At 41.2% G+C, this 18,084-nt stretch overlaps 1 protein-coding gene across 1 annotated transcript in view; it reads left to right on the top strand.

The window, feature by feature from the left end:
* tpk2 (thiamin pyrophosphokinase 2) overlaps nt 1–17,600 on the top strand; it is an 88,822-nt gene extending 71,222 nt beyond the window's left edge. Inside the window, exon 8 of the mRNA XM_069526383.1 lies at nt 17,481–17,600. Coding sequence (XP_069382484.1) covers nt 17,481–17,527 — 47 coding nt within the window. The 3' untranslated portion in view covers nt 17,528–17,600. The remainder of the gene's footprint in view (nt 1–17,480) is intronic.
* The last annotated feature ends 484 nt before the right edge of the window (nt 17,601–18,084 follow it).

Genomic DNA, 18,084 nt, shown 5'->3' with positions numbered 1-18,084 from the left:
TGGTTTACATGATGAAACTAATGAGGTCAGTTCAGGAAGGTCAATAGAAGAAAATTGGTTCAAACATAAATCTGGTTCTATGGTTTCAGGACCAGACAATGTATCTATGTATGTGCTATTCATTGGGAGGAGGTGGTGGATTTTATCCCTGATGGTTATAATTTTATTTGTAAAGAAGCTCATGAAATCATTGCTTCTCAGGGTTAGAGGAATAGATGGGTCAGTAGAGGTGTGACTTTCTGTCAGCCTGGCTACAGTGCTGAAGAGAAACCTGGGGTTGTTCTTATTTTCTTCTATTAATAATGAATAATAAGAGGTTCTGGCATTTCTAAGTGGCTTTTTGTAATATATCAAGCTATTCTTCCAGGCTAGGTGAAAGTCATGTTTATTGGTGGAACGCCACTTCCTCTCTAGTTTCCGCAATGTCTGTTTTAGAACACGTGTCTGAGAATTATACCACGGACATAATTACTTCGGGTAATGGCTGATTGGGATCAGCGTTCTGCATGATATTCTAAAGCCGACAAATATTAAAGAAAGCGAGGCGATTTTTAATAAAACCAATTTGATATGGAGAGATAATCGAGGGCGGGGTACCTTCTAGGCGGTGAGTCAGGACCTTGGCCAACAATTTGCAGTCCACGTTCAGGAGTGATATCGGACGGTATGACCCACAACTAAGGGGATCTTTACCCTTTTTCAATATAACTGAGATAGAAGCCTGAGAGAATGTGGGTGGAAGTTGGCCCTCGACAAACGATTCCTCAAAAAGAGTGAGTAAAATTGGCAGCAACTTATCTCCAAATTTCTTAAGGAATTCGACCTTGAAACCATCAGGTCCTGGAGGTTTAGCATTCTGCATGCTGTAAAGAGCAGATCTAGTTTCCTCCAAAGACAGAGGTTCTTCCAATTGTTCCATAAATGCCATATATGCAAATCCATACTCTGAAAAAATGACTTTAGCCTAGAAGGGTCATGGATCCCCTCAGAGGTGTAAAGAGAGGAATAAAATACTTTAAACTCATTATTTATCTCCTGCTCGTCATTAGAGATCTGACCGTCGTGTTTGCGGATATTTGTGATCAGGGTAGAGGCTGTGAACTGCCTAATATGTTGAGCAAGAGTCCTGCCTGCCTTATGTGAGTGTTCATACAGATTAGAGCGAGACTGAAGCAGTAGTTGCTCTGTATAATAGGTGGTGGTCAAGACGAACTCTGTCTGCAGAGCTGACCTCTCCTTTAAAAGTTCAGGGGTGGGAGCAGTTGAATATTTATAGTCCAGCTGATGAATTTGGTCTGTAAGATCTTTAATGCGCTGTTTTCTATTCCTGTCCTCCCAGGTGGTGTATGAAATAATCTCTCCTCTCAAAAAGCGATTCCCAAATAGTGGATTTGCTAACATCTGGTGTATAATTCGTGGACAAGAAAACATTTATTTGTGTGTTTATATGGTTAACAAACCCTTTGTTAGTGAGAGAAGCATTGCTAAAGTGCCACGGGCGCCGAGTAACTTTATTAGGGAAGGATAATTGCAACACTACAGGCCCATAATCAGAAATGACGATACTTTCATACCTGCATTCTCTGACTGAGGTCAGCCATTGGCTATTAATTAAAAAATAATCAATCCACGAGTAGGAGTGATGCACAGGGGAGAAAAAAGAAAAATGCCTTAGATTGGGGTCCAGGAAACGCCAGGGATCAGTTATGTAGTTATATGCTTGAATGAAGGAAGTAATAGTCTTCGCTGATCTTGTTATATTGTAGGTAGAGCTAGAGGAGCAGTCTAAAGCTGGGTGTAATACACAATTAAAGTCACCCCCTAGAATAAGCCTGTGTGTGATTAAGTTGGGTAATTAGGATAAAAAAGTCTTCAGAAATTATGCATCATCTCCGTTTGGCGCATATACATTAGCCAAAATTATAGGTATGTTATACAGGGTACCCGTGACCACAACATATCTCGCTGGTCTGCAGTGACAGTCTGCATAATAAAAGGAGTATTCTTATTAACAAGAATTGCAGCTCCCCTAGACTTGCTTTGATAATTGGAGTGGTATAGTTGCCCCACCCACCCTTTACAAAGTCTATTATGGTCAGAAGACATGAGATGGGTTTCTTGCAGGAAAGCGATATTAACCTTGAGACTTCTCAAATGGGATAAAACTCTATTACGTTTGATAATGTGATTGACTCCTTTGGTGTTCCAACTAATACAGTTCACTGTAATATCGTCATTACTCCTGGTCAGCACTGAATTAACCATAATCAGAGGTAGACAGGGAATTAACTGCTTTTAAAGCATCCACAGGATATCGCTGACACTGCCCCACATCCATTAATACAAAATAATAAGTTATACATACATACAAAAAAAAAACGTATGCCCCCTTCCCCAGGTAAGAAGCCCCATACACACTTGGTACACTTCCATTACGCTTTCATACGCAAAAAAGAAACAACATAAAAGAAAAACCACACTGCTCCTTAGAGCAGTGGTTCCCAACCTTGGGTCCGCGCCCCCCACAGAAATTAAAACATATTTTTCTTCTTTTTTTTTCTTTTTCGCCTGTGACCTCTGAACTTCCATTCAGTTGATTGTTTAGCATCACACAAAATGTCGGGGAAACGAAAAAGTGATGATACGTCCTCTGTATCAAAAAAGAAGTCTGTTACAAAAAAACAAGGCAATATCAGGACAGTTACCTCGATTTGGGTTTTATGGAAAGTCAGGACACATTTCGGCCAGAATGTGTCATTTGTGGTGAGAGGCTAGCTAATGACAGCCTGAAGCCAAGCAAACTCAAACGACACCAGGAGACTAAACACCCCGAGACTGCTGGTGAAAGAGAATATTTTGAGAGGAAGAAGCAGCTGGCACTATCAAGAAGATCTATGGACATTAGAAGAGCTTTTGAAAGAGCAGGTAGTGATTTACACAGAGCCACGGAGGCATCATTTGAGTGTTCACTATTAATTGCCAAGGCTAAAAAGCCACACAATATTGGAGAACAGCTTATCAAGCCCGCCTGCCTGAAAATTGTGAAGCGGCTGTGTGGACCACAGGTGGCTGATAAAGTGAGAACTGTCCCGCTGTCTGACAACACTGTCAAAGACAGAATTGATAAAATGGCGAACGACTGCCAAAACCAGCTGCATGAGAAGCTTAAGACTTCTCCCTTCACCATTCAGCTGGATGAAACAACAACAGTGGCAGAGGAGTCCGTGCTCATCCTGTATGTCCAGTATATTAATGGTGGGGTCTACAAATCTAACAACAACAACAACGGGCCAGGATATATTTTTAGCCGTGGACTCATATTTCTCATCGCACAGTCTGCCCTATGAAAACCTGGCCGTGTGTTGCACAGCGATGATGGGCAAAAACAAGGGATTTAACACCCTCCTGAAGGAAAAAGCCCCAGGGTGCACGATTTTTCACTGCATGCTGCGTTGCCATGCATTGGCCAGTAAACAACTTTCAGAAGACCTCAGCAACACCCTGTCAACTGTTGTTAAAGTTGTAAATTTTATTAAAGCTCGCCCTACTAATAAGAGACTTTTGGCCCAACTGTGTGAGGATGAGGCACATCAAACATTACTGCTTCACACGGAGGTGAGATGGTTGTCGTGTGGACAAGTGCTTGTGCGTTTTATGGAATTGCAAGAAAAAATAAAAGAATTCTTGCAACATCACAACCAACCACTGTGTGAACAGCTCATTGATGCGTTTTGGATCAAAGCGGCTTACCTGGCAGACACATTCACACTGTACAATGAGACGAACAAGCGAATGCAAGGACCCGAGTCAAACGTCATGCAGTGCAAAGACACTCTGGATGCTTTTGTGCGCAAACTGGAGTACAGAGCTGCAAAAATGTCAAATGGGGACTTGCAGCATTTTCCACTTCTGCTGAAACAGTCTGATGGCACCGCAGTGCGTCTTTACACATAGAGTTCACCCGGCACATGAAGCTGCTCCGTGAGGAGATTAAGAGCCGCTTTGCCGACATCGACGACTAAATGTCAAAGGAAATGTGGGTGATGGATCCCTACATTTCCAGCCTTGAGGTTGTGGCGTACCTCGGCTGTGAAGATGAACTTTGACCTGCAAGCTGATTCTGTGTCAAAAAAATATTTCCAGGAAAAAGGACACAAACAGTTTTGGATCGTCAAAGGACACGCTGTCGCTCACACCCTGGCCAAACACACAGTAACAAAGGTTATTCTCCCATTTAGTACTACCTACCTGTCTGAGACAGCCTGCAGTGCCCTTGTCACAATAAAAACAAAAGCCTGAAACAGACTCGATGTCTACCAGGACTTTAGGCTGGCTGTCACAACCATCACACCTGACGTGGCATCCCTGGTCAGAGGTTTGCAAGCCCAAGGTGGCCATTAGTTTATGAACAGATTGACACAGAGTAAAAGAAAATGAAAATAAAATGTTTATTGTTATGGATGTTAGTTATTGTAATGGTTGTACATGAACAGTATGTGTAGTTGGGTCAGAAACTGTCACACATTGAGTCTGGTTCTGCCAGAGGTTTCTCCCAGTTAAAGAGGGAGTTTTTCAGCTCCACAGTCGTCAATGGGCTAATATGGCAGCTTCTGACTCTGCAACCTATGAGAGTAGGTATTTAGTTCAATTTAGTTTGAAAACAAATGAATAAATAAAGAGAATAAAAAAGGCACTGAGGTAATGACATCTGATCTACTGAGTGGGCCACATGGCTTTCATAGCACTGCCATACTTGCCAGTAGCCAGTCAGATTTACTTTTAGCCTTTCTCAACGCTGTTCAGATTAATAGGCCTGAATACTTGATTACACCAAGGTACAATTTAAGTTAATATTTTCATTACAACAACCACCACAACCGGTTCTGTGGCTCAAAAAATTTGACTGAATTACTTTTTTTTAATTTAAATGTATTCTTCTTCTAGCCATGGATTTTATAATTTTCCTGTGAAGCACTTTGTAGCTTTGTTTAGATAAGTGCTATACAAATGCAGTTATTATTATTATTATTATATTCTCCCCTGCTTTGTAGCATTAAATTGATTCATTTTCAGATCCTCTGTCAGTTGTTTAGAGGATCTTGTTTTTGTGTGTCACATAATTTATCAGGCTCTGTAAATTCATTTTTGGAAGTCTCTATGCCAATCTAACAAATGCAGCAAAAACAAATTTACTAAACAAATCCTTGCATTTTCAATCATGAGGACGTACACACCAGCCAATTAAAAAAAGGATTTCTATGATGTCACTGCTGTCCACATTCACATTAAATAGATTATATTTGATCATCAATTGTATTGTTTCAAGTCGTGGTGTCATTTCTTCAAAATAAAATAAACTGAGCTGCCAACAGTCAACCCTCAGAAGACAATGCATTTCCAAGCAGAGGGTGAATCCTTGCCGAAGGTGGATGAAATTAATTTCGCATCACTTCCTAAAGGCATCTCCAAACAGGACAGAAGTGAGAGAGAGGAGATTCAGTTTAATAATTATTTAATAATAATTAATAACAGTTTAATAATAACATTTATTTTATGGATTTTACTCTTTTATTTTTCACTTGAACACAGAATTAAAAAGGCAACATTTTGTGGCTGGTATGTATATATGTAATGTATATGTAAAGTACAAGGTGACATATTGCATTTCTTTGTGACACTGTATATTCACAGAATCACTTCCTGTTTATCAATTTGACCTCAAAGCTAAATGTTTTTGTTTTGATGCAGTTTGATGTTTGAATTTCAAAAAGCTGTGAACTATGGCCTGAAGGTTGTGTCAATGGCTTAACAGACCTGAAATAGCCGCAGTGTTATGTATGTAAAAATAACATCATTCAAACCTATTCAAAGCCACACACGTGAACAGTAAATAAGCAAATTCTGTTTCATCTCATGTAAATATTGAATATAAAATCTTTATGCAGATAAACCAGGTAGGATGAATGAAAACGTAACACTACATCATAGACTGTTAATAAAAAGCTGTGCACACTACGTCCAACACGCAAACGATATTTTTTTTATTTTTGTTGCCCTGGAGTTTTTCTGTCTCACTACTATTAACATTTGCATTATTCTATGTAACATGTTTACAAACCAAGGTAACAGTTATTTGGGGTATTTTTTCAACCAGGGATTAGTTAGAGATATTGCAGGGAGAAATGGAACAGTCAGGAGCAACCCTAGTGAGCTGTTAGATGAAGAGGTGCAGTCAACAGGCCACACATCTCAGTTTTCTCAGCCAGGCAACCAATTCTTTTCTCTTTGTGCTACTATTAACAGACTTGTCAACTTCAACAGGAAATCAGATCACAGTTGCACACATAATGATGTAAGAGGCCAATTTTAGACAGATGTCTTTATTACAAACATATATGATCATTTGTTCTATCAATATTCCATCCTTTGAGTTTGATGCAAAGGACACCATTCTCTGGGGCTTTGATTTTGATGTAAAGGCATTCTTCTTTCGTGCCTTCAATGTGCTTTGATGTTACGGTTTACAAAGCATCATTTTCCCCATAGTAGGTATAATGCCTCACATTGTTTTATCATTAATATTTACTTAGAGACATTTCAGTGAAGAGGATCGAGTAGAAATCTCAGCATGAATTGGAATAAAGTGACCGAAAGCAATGGACCGCTTCTAACGTTCAATCAATCAATGTATGATATTAATTTCCCACCACTACAAAGAGAGATCTATAAACCAGACAGAAGTGAAATTAGGGAGAATAATAAGCCAACTACATCTAAAAAGAAGAAGAAGAACATAATAGAAAAAGTTGTATATGGAATTCCCGTCTTAAGACCTGAAGTGAGAAGGAAAGTGCAGTCTCCCCGAAAGAAAAAAAAGGGACATGTATATCACCGTTCATTTCCAGCATGTCAGGAAACAAAGGCAACAAACATGCCTGTCCTGAGGGTGGACTCAGCAGAGATGAATAAGGACGAGATTGTCCTGAGTATAAAGTCAGAAGAGATAATTGAAGAAAAGATTATCCCGAGGACAGAGTCAGCAGAGTCAATTGAAGACCAGACTGTCCTGAGGAAAGAGACACCAAAGGCAATTGAAGACCAGACTGTCCTGAGGAAAGAGAGAATTGAAGACCAGACTGTCCTGGGGATGGAGGAAGAAGCAAAAGTGTTTCAGCCTCCATCTCCACAGGCAGAGGCATCGACTTCTCAGTCCACAGGAACACAGTTTGCTGGGACAGCTGATGTTTCTGCACACACAGAGGCATCTGCATTTGAAGTGAAAAGGAAAGTGCAGTCTCCCCCAAAGAAAAAAAAGGGAGTTGTAAATTGCCTTCCATTTCCAGCATGTCAGGAAACAAAGGCAACAAACATGCCTGTCCTGAGGGTGGACTCAGCAGAGATTAATAAGGACGAGATTGTCCTGAGTATAAAGTCAGAAGAGATGAATGAAGAAAAGATAATCCCTAGGACAGAGTCAGCAGAGACAATTGAAGACCAGACTGTCCTGAGGAAAGACACAACAAAGACCATTGAAGACCAGACTGTCCTGAGGAAAGAGACAATTGAAGACCAGACTGTCCTGGGGATGGAGGAAGAGACAAAAGTGTTTCAGCCTCCATCTCCACAGGCAGAGGCATCGACTTCTCAGTCCACAGGAACAGAGTATGCTGGGACAGCTGATGTTTCTGCACACACAGAGGCATCTGCATTTGTGTCTGCATCTGAGCCTGAGTTTGAATCTGGCAGTGGGATTGATTTGACTACACATGCCTACTCTGAACTCTCGAATCAGCTCCTGTATGAGAAGCACATGAAAATGATCGCTCAGTTACATGAAAATGATGACCTCGTCAGAAAGGCAAAGGATGTGGAGCGAGAAATTGTAGAAATTTATGCCACTAAAGTGGGTCTAGGGAAGGAAGTTTCACAACTGAGGATGCTTCAGTCAAGTGGAAACCAAAAGGTCAGTGACCTTGAGAGAGCTGTCCAAACTGAAAGAGAGAAAACAATGGAGGAAGAGACATGCCTCGCCAGAGAGATTGAGGAAACATCCAAACTCCAAACCTCCCTGGTTCAAGCCCAAGACCAACTGGAAAAGTCAAGATGCCTTTGGGAGCATGAGAAGTCCCAAATCTTGGCTACACATAGTCAGGAAACCTCCAGGCTCAAGGCAGCTCTGCTACAGGAACAGGAAGGAGGAAGGAAGGAAAGACTCCAGTGGCAGTCGGAAATGTCCACACTTCAGGTGGCTCTCAACACCACTAAGCAAGCTCTGGAGGCAATGGAGGAGAAGGTGATAGAGAGCAAATCAAAGAAGCCGTCTTTGCTGAGACGATTTTTCCAGCTCTTTAAAAGAACCAGGAAAACAAACACTTGCACTTAATCACTGTTGTGACTATGTACTCATTAAACGTGGCACCATTAAATGGTGTTGTGGCAGTCGACCATGCCACGGGGTACCCACCACGACAGCCAGAGACGAACCAGTCCAACCATTGGGTGCTCAGCAACATCTTTTCATTTAATACAAAGAGAACTGACAGAACACTTAACTTAAAGGGTCCAGCACTTTCTGCTGGACCTTTAGCTTCGCCCAGTCTCTTCCCCAGTGTGTTCCACGAGGCAGCTCTGCTGCTGCCTTTTCAAGCATGAGGATCAATCAGCTAACAGCTCTCACCTGTGCTGACTGATCCTCTGTGGTGCAGGTGACGGTGCTCTCCCAGCCCCTTCACCTCCACAGTTGTGCTTTTGGGCATTCAATAAATGTGGCTATCAGAGAAATATTAAATATTAATATTAAAAATATTAATATGAAATAATAATTGGATTAATAAAAGATAAATAGGGGCACCACCCTTCAAAGGAAGGGAAAAGATAGCCAAATTATTGAATAAGTCTCATGAAATTACTGACTACAAATTTGGAACTCTGATTAATAATTAAATAAATAACTATAACCAAAATTACCACATCAATAGCTAGCAAAGTTGAAGGATATGGAGTTCTCATCATTCCACCATCTCTCTCCAAATGTGCATGTCTATGAGCCCTTTGTGTGTGTGGGATTGTTTTTCAGGGTTAAAAAAAAGTGCATCTAAAAAAACGAGTGTAAAAAGAATTTACCCTTGAGGGATCAATAAAGTATCTCTTCTCTTTCTTGACAGTATAGAGGTTGGCAAAATTCACACTGATGCAACATTTATGAAAAAAATAAAAGTATAAACACACAAACTAACAAAAGGTGTACTTACTATATACAGGTGTGTGTGTGTGTGTGTGTGTGTGTGTGTGTGTGTGTGTGTGTGTGTGTGTGTGTGTGTGTGACTGAGATTCAAAATGGCAGCTGGCCACTATGAAGACAAAAGGCCCCCTGGAGTGGTGGGACCATGTGGCTGAGATCACATGTATGTGTTAAGTTTGTGGAGATGAGTGTGTGAGGTGTTGGTACCAGGTTAAAGAAAGTAGTTAGATGCATGCAAAGAAAATGAAAAGCCTAACAGAACTAACATTAACTTTCAAATAACAAGTAACACGTGTTGTGTTGTTGACGTGCTGACGTATTGCGGTGAGCGTATTGTGTCACCTCCTTGTTTTGAACTCTTCTCTTTTTCGTCTCTCCCTATTCTGCTAATATCTGACTCACTGAAGCTAATTTTGAGTCACACTCACAGTTTTACTATTCCTTACACTCACCTCTCCCTCTCCTAGCGACTCATTTGCTAAATCACTGTGATTTACACACTACCCGTGTTAGCTTAGCAACATAGCATTAGCAGCTAACAATGGCTTCTCCCTCCCCCTCCCCTGCTCTCTCCTGCTCAGTGTGCTTGATGTTCAGTCACTCCTCTGCCTCCTTTAGCGATAACAGTATGTGTGTTAAATTTAACTTATTTGCCAGGATGGAGGCGAGGATCAGCCATTTTGAATCGCGGCGACATAGAGTCCTATTTAAAACAGCTGGCTAAGGGTAAGCGTAAGTACAGTAAGAATGTTATTCATGTCGGCAGTAATGACCTCCGACTACGTCAGTCGGAGGTCACAAAAATCAATATTGATTCGGTGTGTACTTATGCAAAGACAATGTCGGACTCCGTAATTTTCTCTGGACCCCTGCCTAATGTTTCCAGTGATGACAGCCACACGTCATCCTTTCACCGCTGGCTGTCGAGGTGGTGTCCAACAACGTGGGCTTCGTAGATAATTGGCAAACTTTTTGGGGGAAACCTGGTCTGATTAGGAGAGATTGTATTCATCCCACTTGGAATGGAGCAGCTTCCCAGGTTCCCCAAGAGGAACCTGGTGTTGTTCTTATTTTCTTCTATTAATAATGAATAATAAGAGGTTCTGGCATTTCTAAGTGCTTTCTTGTAATATATCAAGCTATCCTTCCAGGCTAGGTGAAAGTCATGTTTAGCTGTTCAACTTTGTTTAGATAAGTGCTATACAAATGCAGTTATTATTATTATTATTATATTCTCCCCTGCTTTGTAGCATTAAATGGATTCATTTTCAGATCTTCTGTCAGTTGTTTAGAAGATCTTGTTTCTGTGTGTCACATAATTTATCAGGCTCTGTAAATTCATTTTTGGAAGTCTCTATGCCAATCTAACAAATGCAGCAAAGACAAATTTACTAAACTAAGCCTTGCATTTTCAATCATGAGGACGTACACACCAGCCTTCCATTTCCAGCATGTCAGGAAACAAAGGCAACAAACATGACTGTCCTTAGGGTGGACTCAGCAGAGATGAATCAGGACGAGATTGTCCTGAGTATAAAGTCAGAAGAGATATATGAAGAAAGATTATCCCTAGGACAGAGTCAGCAGTGACAATTGAAGACCAGACTGCCCTGAGGAAAGAGACAATTGAAGACCAGACTTTCCTGGGGATGGAGGAAGAGGCAAAAGTGTTTCAGGCTCCATCTCCACAGGCAGAGGCATCGACTTCTCAGTCCACAGGAACAGTTTGCTAGGGAAGGAAGTTTCAGCACTGAGGATTCTTCAGTCGAGTGGTAGCCAAAAGGTCAGCGACCTTGAGAGAGCTGTCCACACTGAAAGAGAGAAAACAATGGAGGCAGAGACATGCCTCGCCAGAGAGATTGAGGAAACATCCAAAATCCAAACCTCCCTGGTTCAAGCCCATGACCAACTGGAAAAGTCAAGATGCCTTTGGGAGCATGAGAAGTCCCAAATCTTGGCTACACATAGTCAGGAAACCTCCAGGCTCAAGGCAGCTCTGCTACAGGAACAGGAAGGAGGAAGGAAGGAAAGACTCCAGTGGCAGTCGGAAATGTCCACACTTCAGGTGGCTCTCAACACCACTAAGCAAGCTCTGGAGGCAATGGAGGAGGATAAAGTAAAGTGGAGCGAGGAAATGATTAGGAGAATAACAATCCTAGAAGAGATGATAAAGGTGAAAGAGAGCAAATCAAAGAAACCGTCTTTGCTGAGACGATTTTTCCAGCTCTTTAAAAGAACCAGGAAAACAAACACTTGCACTTAATCACTGTTGTGACTATGTACTCATTAAACGTGGCACCATTAAATGGTGTTGTGGCAGTCGACCATGCCACGGGGTACACACCACGACAGCCAGAGACGAACCAGTCCAACCATTAGGTGCTCAGCAACATCTTTTCATTTAATACAAAGAGAACTGACAGAACACTTAACTTAAAGGGTCCAGCACTTTCTGCTGGACCTTTAGCTTCGCCCAGTCTCTTCCCCAGTGTGTTCCACGAGGCAGCTCTGCTGCTGCCTTTTCAAGCATGAGGATCAATCAGCTAACAGCTCTCACCTGTGCTGACTGATCCTCTGTGGTGCAGGTGACGGTGCTCTCCCAGCCCCTTCACCTCCACAGTTGTGCTTTTGGGCATTCAATAAATGTGGCTATCAGAGAAATATTAAATATTAATATTAAAAATATTAATATGAAATAATAATTGGATTGATAAAAGATAAATAGGGGCACCACCCTTCAAAGGAAGGGAAAAGATAGCCAAATTATTGAATAAGTCTCATGAAATTACTGACTACAAATTTGGAACTCTGATTAATAATTAAATAAATAACTATAACCAAAATTACCACATCAATAGCTCGCAAAGTTGAAGGATATGGAGTTCTCATCATTCCACCATCTCTCTCCAAATGTGCATGTCTATGAGCCCTTTGTGTGTGTGGGATTGTTTTTCAGGGTTAAAAAAAAGTGCATCTAAAAAAACGAGTGTAAAAAGAATTTACCCTTGAGGGATCAATAAAGTATCTCTTCTCTTTCTTGACAGTATAGAGGTTGGCAAAATTCACACTTATGCAACATTTATTATGAAAAAAATAAAAGTATAAACACACAAACTAACAAAAGGTGTACTTACTATATACAGGTGTGTGTGTGTGTGTGTGTGTGTGTGTGTGTGTGTGTGTGTGTGTGTGTGTGTGTGTGTGTGTGTGTGTGTGAGACTGAGATTCAAAATGGCAGCTGGCCACTATGAAGACAAAAGGCCCCCTGGAGTGGTGGGACCATGTGGCTGAGATCACATGTATGTGTTAAGTTTGTGGAGATGAGTGTGTGAGGTGTTGGTGCCAGGTTAAAGAAAGTAGTTAGATGCATGCAAAGAAAATGAAAAGCCTAACAGAACTAACATTAACTTTCAAATAACAAGTAACACGTGTTGTGTTGTTGACGTGCTGACGTATTGCGGTGAGCGTGTTGTGTCACCTCCTTGTTTTGAACTCTTCTCTTTTTCGTCTCTCCCTATTCTGCTAATATCTGACTCACTGAAGCTAATTTTGAGTCACACTCACAGTTTTACTATTCCTTACACTCACCTCTCCCTCTCCTAGCGACTCATTTGCTAAATCACTGTGATTTACACACTACCCGTGTTAGCTTAGCAACATAGCATTAGCAGCTAACAATGGCTTCTCCCTCCCCCTCCCCTGCTCTCTCCTGCTCAGTGTGCTTGATGTTCAGTCACTCCTCTGCCTCCTTTAGCGATAACAGTATGTGTGTTAAATTTAACTTATTTGCCAGGATGGAGGCGAGGATCAGCCATTTTGAATCGCGGCGACATAGAGTCCTATTTAAAACGGCTGGCTAAGGGTAAGCGTAAGTACAGTAAGAATGTTATTCATGTCGGCAGTAATGACCTCCGACTACGTCAGTCGGAGGTCACAAAAATCAATATTGATTCGGTGTGTACTTATGCAAAGACAATGTCGGACTCCGTAATTTTCTCTGGACCCCTGCCTAATGTTTCCAGTGATGACAGCCACACGTCATCCTTTCACCGCTGGCTGTCGAGGTGGTGTCCAACAACGTGGGCTTCGTAGATAATTGGCAAACTTTTTGGGGGAAACCTGGTCTGATTAGGAGAGATTGTATTCATCCCACTTGGAATGGAGCAGCTTCCCAGGTTCCCCAAGAGGAACCTGGTGTTGTTCTTATTTTCTTCTATTAATAATGAATAATAAGAGGTTCTGGCATTTCTAAGTGCTTTCTTGTAATATATCAAGCTATCCTTCCAGGCTAGGTGAAAGTCATGTTTAGCTGTTCAACTTTGTTTAGATAAGTGCTATACAAATGCAGTTATTATTATTATTATTATATTCTCCCCTGCTTTGTAGCATTAAATGGATTCATTTTCAGATCTTCTGTCAGTTGTTTAGAAGATCTTGTTTCTGTGTGTCACATAATTTATCAGGCTCTGTAAATTCATTTTTGGAAGTCTCTATGCCAATCTAACAAATGCAGCAAAGACAAATTTACTAAACTAAGCCTTGCATTTTCAATCATGAGGACGTACACACCAGCCTTCCATTTCCAGCATGTCAGGAAACAAAGGCAACAAACATGACTGTCCTTAGGGTGGACTCAGCAGAGATGAATCAGGACGAGATTGTCCTGAGTATAAAGTCAGAAGAGATATATGAAGAAAGATTATCCCTAGGACAGAGTCAGCAGTGACAATTGAAGACCAGACTGCCCTGAGGAAAGAGACAATTGAAGACCAGACTTTCCTGGGGATGGAGGAAGAGGCAAAAGTGTTTCAGGCTCCATCTCCACAGGCAGAGGCATCGACTTCTCAGTCCACAGGAACAGTTTGCTAGGGAAGGAAGTTTCAGCACTGAGGATTCTTCAGTCGAGTGGTAGCCAAAAGGTCAGCGACCTTGAGAGAGCTGTCCACACTGAAAGAGAGAAAACAATGGAGGCAGAGACATGCCTCGCCAGAGAGATTGAGGAAACATCCAAAATCCAAACCTCCCTGGTTCAAGCCCATGACCAACTGGAAAAGTCAAGATGCCTTTGGGAGCATGAGAAGTCCCAAATCTTGGCTACACATAGTCAGGAAACCTCCAGGCTCAAGGCAGCTCTGCTACAGGAACAGGAAGGAGGAAGGAAGGAAAGACTCCAGTGGCAGTCGGAAATGTCCACACTTCAGGAGGCTCTCAACACCACTAAGCAAGCTGTGGAGGCAATGGAGGAGGATAAAGTAAAGTGGAGCGAGGAAATGATTAGGAGAATAACAATCCTAGAAGAGATGATGAAGGTGATAGAGAGCAAATCAAAGAAACCGTCTTTGCTGAGACGATTCCTCCGGCTCTTTATTAGAACCAGGAAAACAAAGTCTTGCACTTAATCACTGTTGTGATTATGTACTCATTAAACGTGGCACCATTAAATGTTGTGCTTTTGGGCTTTCAATAAATGTGGCTATCAGATAAATATTAATATTAAAAATATTAATATTAAATAATAATTGGATTGATAAAAGATAAATAGGGGCACCACCCTTCAAAGGAAGGGAAAAGATAGCCAAATTATTGAATAAGTCTCATAAAATTACTGACTACAAATTTGGAACTGTGATTAATAATTAAATAAATAATTATAAGGAGGAGGAGAGGAGAGATGGTTGGAAAAGAGGGGAGAGAAGAGAGAGGGATAGTGGGGAGGGCGGCGATAAAAGACCGGGAACACTTGAGCACCATCAGGTATTAGATCTGACTAGTTAAAAAGTAAACAACAGTGTAAAGACATTTAATTATTATTGATAACAGACACAATTCATATTATAATGAATTACTGAGATATTGTAATTAATAATAGTAATAATGGTAAAGTTGTTGTCCTGAGGTTCCGGGGTCAGAGATATCTGAAATGAGAGAGAAAAATGGAGAGAGAGAGACTATGGGAGTACAAAGTGAACTAGTCATCTAGTCACCTGATCGAGAACTAACTATAGGCTTTATCAAAGAGGAACATTTTAAGTTTAACTTTAAATGCAGAGATGGTGTCTGCCTCCTGAACCCAGAGTGGGAGCTGGTTCCACAGGAGAGGAGCCTGGTAGCTGAATGCTCTACCTCCTGTTCTACTCTTACAGACTCTTGGAACCACAAGAGAGCCTGTGTTTTGTGAACGAAGTGATCTGTTTGGATAATATGGTGTTATGAACTCTTTGATATATGAAGGGGCTTGATTGTTAAGGGCTTTAAATGTGAGGAGCAGGATTTTGAAAACTATTTTGAAATTTACAGAGAGCAAATGTAGATTAGCTAAGACAGGAGTAATATGATCTCTCCTACTTCCTGTCAGCACTCATGCTGTGGCATTTTGGACCAACTGGAGGTTTTTCACAGTCTTCCTGGGGGATCCTGATAATCAGGAATTACAGTAATCTAGTCTAGAGGTAACACACAGGTGTGCTATCACATTCAGTAAGGCTCTATGAATGTGATGGTCATAACTGTGTTTACCTACTTTTTAGAAGGTGGAAATAATCAGGGTGATCAACAGGTGGAGGAACACAGAGCAGGAAGTGAAGTTCTCTGAGAAGACACAAGAGGTGAGGCAGCTGTGGCTTAGGGGGTAAAGTGGCCAGCCTCTAACCATAAGGTCAGCCCTCTTATAGACGAAGTGCTGCACATAGATGCACTGTTTGAATGTGTGTGTGAGTGGGTGAATGGTAACTTTACTGTAAATGCTTTGAGTGGTCATCAAGAGGAGAAAAGCTCCATCTAAATACAGTCCATTCATATAGTCTGGAGGATATTGCACCTTGTTAACCCAAATGAAACAAATTGTGATTTGTGAATATTGGCTATGCAAAATAAAATGTGATTGATTGATACAAAAAACATGAAACGAGAAAACATTATGCTGAAATAAAAGACTGGATGGGAAACAACTTTCTCCAACTAAACCTGTCCAAATCCAGTGTAACTGTCTTTGGTCCCATCTCCAGCAAGAATGATATGATGGCAAAATGGTGAGCTAGAACCATTTACCAAGTCCTCAGCTAGAAATCTGGATTTGGTTTGTCTCAACATTAAGAAGGTTGTGCAATCATGTTATTATCATTTAAGAAACATAGCCACGGTTAAATCTTGTATCCCTCACATAGACCTGGAAAGACTCATTCCCACCCTTATTTCCTCTCACCTCGACTACTGTAACTCCCTTTATAGTGGTCTTACTCAGAAATCAATCCAGCATCTACAGTGAGTCCAGAATGCTGCAGCTCGGCTTCTAACACAATCCAAAAATGTAACCATATCACCCCCCATTTAAGCACCCATGTACTGGCTGCCTGTTTATTTTAGGATTGATTAAAAAATACTTTTAATTACTTTAAAAAGCCAGACAGGCTTCTCCTCCCTATATTTCAGAACTTTTATCTCCTTACAAGCCAGGACGCAGTCTGAGATCCTCTGGTAAAGCATTTCATACATGATGGTTTATTTTGCTTGATAGTGACAATTGTTTGTACACTACTTTTCTCAATGCATTGTGGGAAACAACGAGTCCACTATATAGGGTATAAAAATGTTCACTTAAAATTCGGGACAACACTACAAAATTGCAAACTCACCATATAGTGAACTATCTAGTAATCAGTGATTGATTTCAGACACAGCCCACGTGTCCCGGATGTTACACATGTCCTGGTCTCACCTCATGATTGTGGTGATGGTGGTGAAGGAGGTTAGTGGTGATTTGATCCAATCTGTGGACAACTTTGCAAAGTTCAGTTATCTGGTCCCTGTCAGACTTTTCATACCCAAACACAACCATGCAACACAAGTAGAGGCAAACTGTGTTATGTCACAATCACCGCATTTTGCAACACAGCACTGTCCAAATGATGAAAAATATTTACACAACAAGGTATTATTCACATTACATTTCAAGTTAGTCCATTTCATATATTAATTGATGTATATATATATATGTCTAACATCCAGAGAAGAAATATGAGGAGAGTTTTGTGACCACCCTGTCATGGTTCCAGGTGAAAGAACTGCTAGCCACTGATGACTTCAAGCCCAACTCAGCCATGGTGGTCTTGGACTTCCTCATTAGACATTCATTTATTGAGCCTGACACAGGTTTGTGACTCTCCAGACAATTTCCATTGTGAGAGTAAATTGTAAAATCTGTTTACAACTTTAAATGTCTTTGTATTCCATCCCCTCTCAGAGCCATACTATCAGGAACTAGTGGCAGGACTCCATCGGACACTATAGAGCGGAGCTGAGGACTGACGCCAGTGATGCCACTGTGTTAGATTTAGCTGCTTTCAGAAGTGCACTGAAGTCTGGAGCTCCTCCAGACTTCCTCTGGAGGGGCTGTATGTGTGAATGCAAATATGCAAGTAAGAGCCTCCGGACTTTTTCCAGAGTTGCTTTGGCCAGCCCCCTAGTATAAAGTCTGCAGAAAGTCCAGAGGAACTGATGTGAGAACACAGCAGGGGATCGTCCACAGGATTCATCGAATGTGAGTGGGGGTGTTGATGGTGTTTCTAACACACGACAGACTGAAAATAACGTTATATCCTGGGTCTGCCTGCTGCTCCACCCCTCACCTGAATCCTCTATAAGATGTATGTGTTGTTGTGAATACGTCTGAGCGGAGAATCTGCTGCATGTGAAAAGACAAAACTGCAGAAAGTCTGACCCAATTCTGCGAACGTCCTCCAGAGGTCATGTCTGAAAATGGTTTTATTTACATGTATGTCAGCACAATAATGTGATCTTAACAATTTTACAATATTAACTTAGTATTTAGAAATGTGAATTAAAAT

Source organism: Paralichthys olivaceus, chromosome 6, assembly GCF_024713975.1.
Source record: "Paralichthys olivaceus isolate ysfri-2021 chromosome 6, ASM2471397v2, whole genome shotgun sequence".
In the NCBI taxonomy this organism is placed as follows: domain Eukaryota; kingdom Metazoa; phylum Chordata; class Actinopteri; order Pleuronectiformes; family Paralichthyidae; genus Paralichthys; species Paralichthys olivaceus.
The sequence above is the reverse complement of the archived record's forward strand: the minus strand, read 5'-3'. Positions and strand labels throughout refer to the sequence as shown.